The 13,367-nt window shown below is 43.4% G+C and overlaps 1 protein-coding gene and 1 long non-coding RNA gene across 5 annotated transcripts in view; one reads left to right on the top strand and one right to left on the bottom strand.

The window, feature by feature from the left end:
- The window catches only part of LOC147007894 (transcription initiation factor IIA subunit 1-like), a 99,368-nt gene that overhangs the window by 8,188 nt on the left and 77,813 nt on the right, over positions 1 to 13,367 (bottom strand). The window contains exons 1-5 of one of the 4 annotated variants that reach the window (XR_015053755.1): positions 6,067 to 6,433; positions 3,914 to 4,015; positions 3,666 to 3,774; positions 1,640 to 1,845; positions 1,220 to 1,357 (exon numbers count right to left, since the gene is read on the bottom strand). Coding sequence is in view for 1 of the 4 variants with exons in the window: in XM_085866096.1 (XP_085722222.1) it covers positions 1,220 to 1,357; positions 1,640 to 1,845; positions 3,666 to 3,774; positions 3,914 to 4,015; positions 6,067 to 6,096 (585 nt within the window). In the remaining 3 variants the exon portion in view is untranslated. Of the gene's footprint in view, positions 1 to 1,219; positions 1,358 to 1,639; positions 1,846 to 3,665; positions 3,775 to 3,913; positions 4,016 to 6,066; positions 6,434 to 13,367 lie in introns of those variants that run through there. The other 3 variants (XR_015053757.1, XM_085866096.1, XR_015053756.1) reach the window with 3 other exon arrangements.
- LOC147007898 (uncharacterized) lies at positions 6,433 to 9,510 on the top strand. Its single transcript, XR_015053761.1, has 3 exons — positions 6,433 to 6,476; positions 7,997 to 8,089; positions 8,587 to 9,510. It is a non-coding gene; the product is annotated as an uncharacterized LOC147007898 (long non-coding RNA).

Here is a 13,367-nt window from a genome sequence, read left to right as displayed (position 1 = left end):
GTGACCCCGATGATGATGATCCAATGATTGCGATTTCCGGTCGAGTGACAAAACTTGCGTGTTTATCGGACGATCATGAAAAATAAAACATTTAAGAGTGCGTCTTGGAATCTCTGGAGCATCTTTGGTTCTGCAATGCCTTTTTGTATACAAAGTAGTCCCACATGGAAGAGCTGGAGCACACAGAGAGAGCCGAACAGAAAGAACACAAGGGAAGTGGGGAAAGGAGGAAGAGCACAACAACACCACATGAGCAGAGGGACACTTGGAGGAAGAATGTGTGAAGAGAAGAATGAGAACAAGGGGACGGAGAGAATTAAGCGATTCATCGAATCGTATCATAAGACTTTCATGTTCTGTCAAAATTCATTTGGCAGCATCGGTCGGTCCGACGCAAGAATCCTCCATCACAGGATGAGGCCGTTCGGCCAATGAAGCCGACACAGTCCTCGCAGCACTCATGTACCCCTCAATCCACACTGTTTCTCGGTAGTTATTCAAATCTACCCGAAATCCGATGGCTGCCACCACCTTTCAAGGGACACAATTCCATGCATTGCCTACTCTTGAGTGAAACACCTCTGCCTTCGCTCTCCTTTTCATTGCCTTCAGGCTGTGGCCTGTTGTCCTATCACTGTCAATTCTGCAGAAAAAAAAATAACTCCTGCATTTATTCCTTCGATACCCTTCATTGTTTTAAACATCTCCATGATATCTCCTCGTAATCGTCAACTTTATCATGGAGAAAGTCCCGTCTTCTTCAGCCGCTCCTCGAAGCTTAGTCAGTGGCTGACACAGAGATGCCACGGTCAGGGCCACATTCAACAGATCGGTCACAGCTTCGGCGAGAAACCCGGAGAGACTCGGGCCACGTGGCTTGGAACTGTTCATCAAGCTCGATGCGTGCTCGGGCACAGCCGCTCCGCCATTCGTACCGAATTGACGTTTGAATGCCCTCTGATCTGAAACATTCGAGCGAGGTACAAATCACAATCCCACAGCAGTAAACCTTTCCCTGGGTAGTCCAACAATCGGGATGTTCACAAATCTGAAAAGAAACAAATGACTCCGGTAACACCAGTTTTATACATCACCACCAGGGGATGAAAACTTGTGTCGCTTCAATGTCTGCGTCACCCTGTAAAATGGCAAATATAATGTTCTTTGGAGTCACAAGAAAAACAAGAACCAGTTGTGTCCCTGCAACACAAACACTCACCAGCTTTTCATGACGTGAAAACTTAGCAGCTGGAGTTTCAGATTCATCAGCTGCTTCTATGATCTGCTTCTTCAGAGTCACATGATCTTCAATGGGTTTTGGGACAGTGTTTGGAACCTGCTTTCTGACCCGTGGAACCTGAGAGAGATCATTGGTTGAAAATGCGTTAATTTTGAGTCAACGACCCCCAATTTTTTTTTTTTCCAAATCATTCGTTACGAGCGATTCTTTGCAGCAACGAACTTGGATTGACCACGTCACCTGCTGTACATGGGATAGGTGTTACCACGTGATGCTCCACCTTGCAATGTTGGCTTCAAATTTTAATTTAAGGCGACATGACGTGGCAGTTGGTACTTACAGATCCTCGACGACATCAGATGAACAATCAAATTAAAGTAGAACCACAATCAAACACACCTGTAAGTGCTGCAGAGTGACAAGTTTCTCTGTCAATCCATCAGAGTTCACCCAGTACAAGTAAGGATTTCTGGGTGTCTGACTGGCAGAAATCACGCCAGTGTTGATTGCCACCTGCTCAAGGATGTTTTGGCTCCCTGTCAACGATGCCGAATGGCCATGTGAATTGATCAACAAGACCTGGTTGCACGGAGCCAGAATATGACCTGGTAAACATACGGAGCAGATATATAATGAATAAATGATCACAAGCATGTAACAATGAGATGTTTTTCTCATTTGGATAATTAATTTGACTCATTTCAACAATGAATCGTTAAATAATCATGTAAATCCAGAGAATAGTGCTGTTGGAGTGATAATTGTTGGACGAGCTAAGAATGGTACTCTATCTCTTCTGGATCTGATTGAGACAAATTTCCCTGACAATATCTGCTGTTCTTCCTCCGCTCCAATCGGTTCTTCTGACCACGTCCTTGTCAAAGTGGACGTCTCTCTGGCTGTTATCAGAGAACCACCTCACCGCCGTCGAGTCTGGCATTTCACTCAAGCCGACTGGCAGGTGGTTATCTCCGGATGTGTCCAGGCAGTGGTTTTCTCTGAACGGTGTTTGTGTCCGAACGTGTCCAGACGGTGGTTTTCTTTGAATGGTGGTTAACTCCGGATGTGTCCAGGCCGTGGTTTTTTCTGAACGGTGGTTATCTCCAGACGTGTCCAGGCGGTGGTTTTCTCTGAACGGTGGTTATCTCCAGATGTGTCCAGGCGGTAGTTTTCTCCAAACGGTGGTTATCTCCAGATGTGTACAGGCGGTGGTTTTCTCTGAACGGTGGTTATCTCCGGATGTGTCCAGGCGGTGGTTTTCTCTGAACGGTGGTTATCTCCGGATGTGTCCAGGCGGTGGTTTTCTCTGAACGGTGGTTATCTCCGGATGTGTCCAGGCGGTGGTTTCTCCAAACGGTGGTTATCTCCAGATGTGTCCAGGTGGTGGTTTTCTCTGAACGGTGTTTGTCTCCCGGCGTGTCTGGGTTATAGTCTGACCAATAGAAAATGTATTTCAGAGATTATTTTGTTTCCATCTTCACTGTTATTCGATGCAGAATTATTTTGATGAGACAATATGAAACATAATTAACGCTCCACCTCACGTCTCCCTTCCCGTCACCTCGTGCTTACCTCCTCCCACCTCCCTCCAACCCCCTTCACCCCCATCCCCATAAAACTCTCTCGAGTGCTTGATTGAGTGCTTAATAGTGGTGAGCAGAATCAATTCCAAAGTACTGTACTCGATTCCAACCGTGGAATAGAAAGGAATTGAATGAACCGGAAAGTGAACCGGAATCGACGTCGATTCTGAGTCCTTCCTACTTCGTCGAAAGAAGGGGTTTTTTGGGGGGAATTTTTATTTTTCCTCCCCGTTGGGTATGTTCCGGTTACACATGGCCTGGTGATGTATTAATTGAAAAGGAACATATGCCCATCTGCAATACAGCAGCAAAATCAAGTCACTTGGAAACTGAACATGCCCCCAAGGGCGAGTTTCTTTTTAACGAACAGCAAGGCATTTGTAGAATAGCAAGGCACGACCGAGTGCCCTTCAAGTTGATGATCAATCACTCAACCACGAGGTGAAAGAATGCACCCAAAAACAACTGAATGTAAGTGGTGGCGATCAATCGTGCACGGCGTGATGTTGTACCAAGGACGTCGATGCTGACGTCACACGATGAACCGCCACTCTCAGCTTGAGAGCCTTTCTCGCCAGGAATTTGGAATCCCAAACCGGTTTGTCGAACAAAATCTGGCGAGTAGAAATGTTCCACGGCCGCGTCCATCCCGCACTCATTTTCTCTGTACTCTTCATTATCTTAATCCTGACTAACGGCGTGCAATGCACATTGCACATGTTGTTAACATGCAGCATCTTGAATGCACATGATGATACAGTGCAGCACAATGATTTGAGTCGTGACAAATGCAACGTGTTTGACTTGTGGGGTCGTGTAGCTGCGCTGTTGATGCAGATAACCTCTGGTAGGGATTCGCAGAAGCTGCTGATGTGCCTGGGGCGGAAGATGGTGGTTCTTGGGGTAGAATCCACTCAATGTGTGAGACTGCAATAACTTCATCTCCCACAACTGATAACGCCACACAAGTTCAATTAACAACTGATCAAAACAACCATAATAACCGCAGAGCAGATAAAAACAGAGTCAAATCTGACCACGGGTCCCCAACAAGAGCTCCGTCCGTCAAGCGAGCGGAAGAATCTCTCACCCGTTTCAGCTCCAACACGACATCCTCTTCAATCCCTTCATCCTTGAAGATGACTTTGCATCCCTCGATCACGTCCTCAATGACGCTTCTGTAGAGTCGAGCCTGTGAGCACACTCAAAACGTTCCAACAAGGTTACCTGTTACATCGAACCGACATCGATCGGCCCGAGGGGGCATCGCTGACGACTTGGCAGTTTGAATTCATCAACTGACAATCTTTCGATCTTTCAGAGGAAGACTCCAAGTGGCCTCAAATAAACTTAAATAATAATTATATTGAACGTGCAACACTGAAGTTAAGCCCGATTCATGGCTCACAAAAAATATATTAAATAAAGTTACAAACACCGCCCGGAAAAGCTCGGAGAAGTCGGGAAAGTATATAAACTAAATAAAGTTACAAACACCGCCCGGACAAGCTCGGAGAAGTCGGGAAATTATATAAACTAAATAAAGTTACAAACACCGCCCGGACAAGCTCGGAGAAGTCAGGAAATTATATAAACTAAATAAAGTTACAAACACCGCCCGGACAAGCTCGGAGAAGTCGGGAAATTATATAAACTAAATAAAGTTACAAACACCGCCCGGACAAGCTCGGAGAAGTCGGGAAATTATATAAACTAAATAAAGTTACAAACACCGCCCGGACAAGCTCGGAGAAGTCGGGAAATTATATAAACTAAATAAAGTTACAAACACCGCCCGGACAAGCTCGGAGAAGTCGGGAAATTATATAAACTAAATAAAGTTACAAACACCGCCCGGACAAGCTCGGAGAAGTCGGGAAATTATATAAACTAAATAAAGTTACGAACACCGCCCGGACAAGCTCGGAGAAGTCGGGAAATTATATAAACTAAATAAAGTTACAAACACCGCCCGGACAAGCTCGGAGAAGTCGGGAAATTATATAAACTAAATAAAGTTACAAACACCGCCCGGACAAGCTCGGAGAAGTCGGGAAAGTATATAAACTAAATAAAGTTACAAACACCGCCCGGACAAGCTCGGAGAAGTCGGGAAATTATATAAACTAAATAAAGTTACGAACACCGCCCGGAGAAGGCTGGAGGCATTTCGGGACTTCTCCGGGTGGTGTTCGTAACTTTATTTAATTTCTGTTTAACCTCAAAATTTAAACCGGAATTGAACTTAACAGCAGTTCTGACTGTAACTAAAACTCTCCGGGCGTCTCCGGGGGCGATCTTTAGTATGATCCGCCTTGATGAACGATACAATTAAATTAATTATGTTCGAAAGGGGTGTTTTAATGAACCCAAACACCCAGTTTTCACGAATGTCCTACCGTGGAGTTCCCTGGGTGTGCGCGCGATGTTTGGGGCCGCTCGGTTTCATGGTTTTTAAAGTTACGGAGGAGACGGGCGGACGTCGATTAGTACGGACAAACTCACACGTCATTGTTCGTTCACAATTGTAACGGAATGATGAATGATTGAACGTGAACGTGAACAGAAAATCCACAAAGGACGCGTCACGTGGGAGAGAATAACGTGCGCGGCAAGGCGGAGGCGACGGAACACGCGTTGGGGGGAATCGATGGCGGGTTATTTATTTATTTATTTATTCGACGTGATCGGAGGTGACGCCGCGTGCGGAATCCGAGAGTGGTGACGTGGCCTTGAGAGAGAAAGCTCACGACGTCACACAGCCATCGACCTGGAGGGATACTCCGCATATCGGCTCCAGGTCGCTCCAGGTGTGTGTCCACATCCCATGAACAATCAGCTTGTTGAGCGCTCCTCAAGCGGCTTAAGCACTTCAGCAAGCACTCCATTCAAAAACCGTTGCTAAGGAACGGCTGGCTTGGCAAGCGGTTTATGCAGCTTCTTGGTAAATGGAACACACCCCTCCAGTGGTGTGTTCAGCAAGCTCTCTCCAAGAAACTTGGTCACTGAACATACCCCACGTGTACGAGCGTGCGAGCGGAATGGAAGTGAAACGTTGAGTTTTTAAACTCGATCCCACTTTCCATCCAGTCCGGGTTTTCACCGCACGGACCGCCATCGATGGAATAAAAACCAATCACGTGTTTCTATTATCCCGAGATGACGTCATCTGCTTGAGACACGTTCATGACGGCACTTCGGATATAATCGTACACGTCACGTACACCGTGCGTCACGACTCACCACGTGGTGATGGGACACGTGTGACGTCATGACGAATCGGCAATCCCCACAGATTCCTCAGAGAAAACCCTGGGAAAACCAGCGCAGACCGGAAGTGACGTGACACGTGACACGTGTGCCTGTAATGTTCGTTGTTATTTTTTAATTATGAGACGGTATTAACAACGGATCACAAGAAAATCACGAGTTCCACTTATTTCTGGGGATTTTAATCGACGGTCGGAAAAAAAAAACGCTCAACACAGGAAGGAACAACGTCCTTTACGCTTCTTCCTCTTCATTCTATTTCAACGTGTTCACAGGGGCTGTCAGGGGCGTGTTCACCATCTGTCACTCAGTCATCGTTTGCAGTGGTGGGGGGGAGGGGGTAGGGGGGAGGAGGAGGTGGAGGAAAAATTGACAGACACCACGTGATTATTTATTTATTTATGACGTTTTTAATCATTTACAAGTTATAAATAACAATCGTTACGGAAAGCTGATATGTCACGTGACAATTAAAATATATAGATATTACAGAATCCTATCATAGAAAGTAATCTTGGAGTATTCCTTTATTTGTCTGTAGAATCGGCTTCAATCAAGCGAAATAAAGCCTTATACTCCGAAGGTTTTTTCCTCGCACTCACTACAACGTGGTGCATTTTGATTGGTTAATTCAGCATTATCGGTCCTCCAGTTTTGTGAGATGATAATAATAAACGGAGAAGGTGGAATCCCATCCAAACCGCTTTATACACCCTCACAGCACGATCCGGAGAAACCAAACTGCCATGACATTTAATTAAATAAATCATCTTGAACACGGCGTCCCCCTCATCTTATACTCCTTTGTGCGGTTCGAAGAAGCTTTTTAAAATTAGTTTGTGGTTTAAAAGGGACGAGTGCGTGGCCGCACGTGCAAAAAAGAAACAAGAAGCAAAAAAAAAGAATTGCACGTCAATTGTGACGTCATAGCACCGTATCCTGTCATTGGTTTGGTAAATAAATGGCCATAACTTGGGAAACACTTGTCCGATTAATATCAAACCTTGAAAAGGCACATCCTCAGGTCCACAGCAATATAGCTGGCAAGTTTCAATCAGATCGGACCAGTGGTTGTTGAGAAACAGCGGTCGCAGACACACAGAGATTGTTGGAATTATTAAAGGGATGCAGGGAACATTTATCATTTTTAGACGTCACGTTAAAATTTCACTCGTTCAATGACCATTAAGTGAAAATATTCAAAAAAACATCAAAACATTGTGTGCGTCCCTCGCGGGGATGGCAATTTGAAGTGCAGTGCCGGCCAGGGATCCAAAAAAAACAACAACTACAGAGCCAGGGAAACCCCACCTCACCCCTTCCCCTCCGGTCAAATCACACTGTCGTTCACTTTTCATAGATGAAAAATTGTTCGTTCTTTCACATCATCAACTTTGTTCGATTTACCTGTTTAACCAACGGTGGTAGTGTGGGCGTACCTTTTTAGCTCTGGATGTTGAAGGTACGAATCCGGATCTAAGAAATTTAAAAGTGAGTCTTCACCATTGAGAGATAATTCCGCAGGACATCTCAAAGGGTTAGGGACGGATTCGGACAAAACATGTCCGAATCCACATCCGACCGACCAGTGGGATGTAAAACGTAAACTGTTCACCATGGTGGAGGTACGCGGTCTACCGAATGTCCTAGTTTATACAGGATTTATATTGTGACTTTCAACAACCAACTCTCCTCCTCTCATCACACCCCCTTCCCTCCCCATTCCTCATCGTTTTAAATCATCCTTTTTTCTTCCTTCCATCGTCTTTATAACTTAGAATACAGAATGGTTTTGTTGAGCTGGTTCTATAATGCCTCTCGAATTGTACAATGCAGTTCTTGAATTAATGGGAATTTAAAAACTGTAATACAACACCCATGTTGATTTCATTGTTCCACACAGGACCTGCACCTTGGCTGGTGGACGAGTGTTCGGGCAGGTGGTGGTGCTCGCTCGCCAATTGCCGCCCTTTACCGGAGCACCTGGACGTACTGGGTACGGTCATTCAGGGGATCATGGGAACCGGCGTGGATGGATCCGAGAGGGTCACAGAGGTTGCTCGATGTGGAAGGAAAATAAAAAAAATTGCTAAAGTAGAGACGAGAACGGCACTCGGTGAGGTGCGTACCTCCTCCAGGCTGAGCGGTTTACGTTTTGTCGTCCACTGATAGGCTGGATCTTCATCCGGACTTGAACCAAAATCTAATCGCCTTGTTCTTTGTCACCCACACGACTCATCCATGTAACGTTTTGAGATATCGTTTTTGGCCCCCCTCATCCATCAATGGTGAAGAATCGATTAAAAAATTCCAGTATCCGGTTCCAGATCTTCACCAACATTATATAATTTCGTCCTTATCGTCCTGGTGCGTGTATGCGCTCCACTGAGTGCTGTTGTACTGTCGTTTAGTACTGTGTTAACTGTGCACCAAAGCTCCAGATGACTCTGTGAGCTATTTTCACCCTTGTCATTATATCTGTGTGTGTGGCAGGTGCTCCACCGGTGACCCCTAGAGGGATGTCTCACCTGCTTGATACCTGTCGGCATATGTGCTTCCTTGACGTTGGGGGTTGGGGTTGTTTGGATCAATTTACTGTTCGGGTTAGGTCGGGTTAGGGTTTTTCAAATAGTTTTAATAAATACATTTTTTTCAATTGAAACGTGTCCTGCATTCATTTTATGACAATACATCGGTGTTAGTTGATGTTTTCGCTGTTTTTTTATATTTACACTGAACATTTATTTTAGCATTTTCATATAAAGTGCTGTCATGTTCCTAAATAAAGAAGACCTCCTGTTTGTGAACTCATAAAGCATCCATTAATGATTGTGGCTGCTGTTCGGTTCGGAGATATCAGGGAAAAAGTGTCCATTTTTGGGACCTGAAAATCATGTTTTGTACATATCCATGGTCGGAGGCCATTTTGAAATTAAAATACTGACAGCTTTGAGCTTTGCACACAATAAAATACACGTGTAGTCGAGTTAGCATGCAAAGTTTCGGCTTCCTACTCTTTTTACCCCACCTAACAGCATCTTGAAAGTGGCCAACATCACCCATCCGACATGTTACTTGAAATGTGTGGTTTTTCAAAATAAGTGATGCTGAAAAGAGCGACAATGATGGAGAGCGAACTATTAGGAACTCATTATCGGAGGACGCATCCGAGGGGCAGGAGCAGCAGCAGCAGTAGTAGTATTGGTCCCTCCGAAGACACTTGCCTTTTGAACCAACGTGACTCCTTTTCAATTAATTTCACCAACATCTGTTTGTCTTTCCTCGAATCTTTCCTCTGTTGAACATCATCGAGTAAGCTCCTCTCCTAATATCTTGTTTCTCTAAGACCCAATTATCACATGACGTTCTTGTTAATTCTTACTTTTCGAACTTCAACCTTCATTCACGATTCCGCTTTAAAGGAAGAGTCTGTGTCTACTCCAACATCAACACGCCTGCTGAACGCCTTGTGGACCTCGAATCTCCAAACTTTGATGTCATCTGGCTTAAGATCTGTCTCCCGACTATCACGATCTTTCTCTGTTTCACTTACTGCTCTCCCAATTCCACAAACTTTATATCTTTCTTTCACTATCCTAACTCTTCCCATGAGGCAGTGACATCTGAACACCCTCAAGCAGAATTTCTCCAACTCGGAGACAATGTACACCACAGGGAGTGGCTGCAATCTTGCCACATGGATGTTGGGGGGGTTAAAGCTCTGACATTTTCCATTCTTCATGATTTGGAACAAATTACCTACCCTACCCATATCCATGATCGTCATGACCACACTACCAATACTTTGGATTAATTCTTCACTTCCAATCCGTTGTATTTGTGGTGGAAAATAACTCATTTTCCACACGATCGATTGATCAGCATACAAAAGAGAATCTTTAATAATTTCATATATATGGAGGAAGAACATTTAATGATTCACTGAAACATTCCAATAAACTTCATTGAAACAGAAGCCTGACGTCGTCCCTCTTATACACAATTTGACATCCAAAAAATGGGAGGGTGAGACATTTGGCAATTCAAGCACAGGATGAGCTGATAAGCACGAGGCAAAATAACTCAAAACTGCAATATGTGGCCATTTTGGGTGGGAGGGAGAGAATGATACACTCATGGCAAAAGTTTGCAGTGTTAACAACCAGGTCACCCTGTTTCGATGCAGCAAGCAAGACCTTTTTTTAAAGTAATATATTCCTTTTATCAATATGTCGGTCAAAAGACTGTTGGGAAAAGGGAAACATTACTGACGGTCAACTCAACTATAGTACGAAAATTAAATTTATAAAGTACCAGCAACGATTCAACAAGTGAATATAATTATTTTTCTTCCACATCCCTCCCTTTTTTCCATATCAGGAAAATTTTGAATAATTGTATGACACATGATCACCATATCCCGTTCCTGGAGGAGAAAAGATATCTCTTGCACAAGTTCAATCAATAATGGCAGCGAGCGCTCATCGGAGAAGAATGCTGGACGACGACCATTTCAATAGTGTCCCAGCCAGGTTAGTGAGTGTGCTTCCATTTAATTCATGGCCTGTTCATGAGTAGGTGTCACAAATCGAAAAGACGTGCTACACGAGGCCAGAAGATAAGCGGGTCGGGGTGTCGATAGAGCAGCACCCAATGGGAAGCACAGTCGAGGCACTCCTTGAGCTGCAGAGAAGGTCGATCTTGGCAGGTATGAGCTTGGGCCCGACACTGGGTTGAAGGAGACGAAGATGACTCGGGATGTGACCCAGAGATCCCAGCCCCAGCAGAGTTTGGGGCCTCGTAGCAGCAGTTCGTGAAATCAGGTTTGATTCACCAAGCGAGCAGAGTACGTTAAAGGCAGCCGCGATGGCTGAACGAGCCCCACCCGCACAATTGAACACATGTTGCAGATGACTCGCCATTTGGACCTTCAGGTCCGTTGTGCGACCATGGCAAGTTCACGATGTATCTGGAGAGCAGCAATTTGCGAGTGTGGTCGGGGTCGTTCCCCCAGGCAGGCACCATGCAACGGCGGCGTTAAGTCTTTGCCTTGCCGGAGTTTGACTTGTCCAACCTTCTCTTCAGTGGGTTTTTTTTTCTTACATACTCGTCTCATCTCCTCAGGAAGGGGGTCGTGTCATGATCATGTGTTAAATGCCCAATCACCCAAATCTGGGTTCTCCCCATCGTCCAATCTTTTGGTGGAAGTTCTTCCAAAGCTTCATGAAACGAAATCGTACATTGCATAGTTTCACTACTTTCAACACTCCGAAACAAACAAAATCAAGGTTAAGCATCGAACCTGCATTTACATGTCGTTTCAAAATTATATCCTTTCTTTCCTTTTTTGTTTCTTCACACCTAAACGACTTGCTAAAATATAAAGAAATCTCAGTTGTACGAATACTCAAAAACAATCATCTCATTTGCTAATAACATGTAGAAAGTGCAGCAGTATAAATGAAGGTTCCAATTTGCAATCAACAATTCTTTTCACCATCCTCCAAAGATCCCTTCGAATCAAGAAAAATGTTCCATGTATAATAATAGTATAGTTTAATAATTATGAAAGTTAGCTTCTTCATCTTCAATTTTCATTTACAAGCAGTTCCAGAGCAACTGCCATTATTTATTTATTTCCAGCTAACTTAGCACTTCCATGCTCAGGAAAGATGGTCAAGTCAGTGTTAGAAATACATCAACTTAACTTCGTTGCAAATTTTAAAAATTTGGGTAAGTAAACATACAAGAAGTACCACTTAATCAAAAATCACGCACCTGTCCAATTAATCAGAAAACAAATAAAATAGGTAATGTTTTGATTGGCTTGTGGCATCATTGCACTATTTTCAATTATATAATTCTTACACTCCGACCAATTTAACATTCATTTCACATGCTGATGCCTTCCGTACTCGGTATGATTCTTGTTTATCTTTTATACTTGTCTTTCCACAAAATATGGACACATTTTACTTAAATTACAGTTTGGCCAGTTCCAGCGACGAATCAGCGAGAGCAATACAATTACAATACATGGTGCAATTCCTAATTCCGTGAATTGATTTCATAATTGCTGTTGGTATAGCCATTCTGGACTATGCTTTTGTTAATACCATGCTGATTTCCTTCATATATTGATTTTCCCTTACAGTTAACTTATGATTCCTAATATATAACAACCAACGGTGTACCTTACTGTGATGTAACCGATCATTCTGGTATTAAATTACACTGCTGTTCCAAAAGTGTGGACACTGCGAGACTTATATGATCAAGGTTTCTCAATTTGTAATTCCAAAAGAAAACTTGATATTAAACTGAACACCGGATGACTGATTGTCTGCCAAAATCGATCTGGCACAAAACATTATTTCATAAACCTTCAACTGATAACGAATCTAAATTCAAACAATTTCAAAACAAACTTAATCTGTTGACTACAAATCAATCTCGTCCATAATCAACGCATTAATTGGAACCAAAAGAAACATGATGGTTCGAATACCATTATGAATTGTAATGGAGAAAAAGACACAATGAACACAAAAATCTTTTGCCTCCAGTGCTCTCAATGAGTTTTTTTTTTTTTAAATGAGCTGAGTCTGAAAGTAATGAACTAAGTTACCGAACGCAACTTCTATGAGTTATCAACTGTTCCCCATGTTTATGTAGATGACAACAAATCCGGTGTATGCAAACATTATCATAAGTATCACTTGTTGGTACTATTGAACATGAGCATCCCCATCAGTACCAAAACAGGTCAAAGCACACTGGTAATTCAAAGCTCGGTTGTACATTATTACATTAATTAACAGGAGTAATTACAGTAATTAAACAAAAGTAGCATGGCGATAATTGTAGTCACAGGGCGATCCTTTAGGAGTCTTTCTCGGGACTCTCAGCTCTGCGAACTCCCCCATAGTGAGAGTGGGGTCCACCCCACTCGGCCTTGACATTTTACAGCAGTGCGAGTTGCTGAGCTGCATAACTTGAGATTGCTCCCAGACCACACTTTGGCTGCAGAGCGTCCATTTGGAAACATTTGGGAACAAAAAGCTTGACAACATGGTTAAGAGATACAAAATTTCTCCAAACAGTTTAAACAAAACCAAATGCTAACGTTTAATCGATCTGATGAGCGTCCATTTCTTTTATGGTCAATGGAGCTGAAAAATCTCGAAAAAAAAAATCTGTAACTTACAATCTTTCTCAAAACGATTCGGAATTCCATCAACATTTTAAATCTCTGACATTGTCCATTTCTTTTA

The sequence above is a fragment of the Eptatretus burgeri genome, chromosome 23 (genome assembly GCF_056783735.1).
Source record: "Eptatretus burgeri isolate ZD-2024b chromosome 23, Ebu_testis_v1, whole genome shotgun sequence".
Lineage (NCBI taxonomy): Eukaryota > Metazoa > Chordata > Myxini > Myxiniformes > Myxinidae > Eptatretus > Eptatretus burgeri.
The sequence above is the reverse complement of the archived record's forward strand: the minus strand, read 5'-3'. Positions and strand labels throughout refer to the sequence as shown.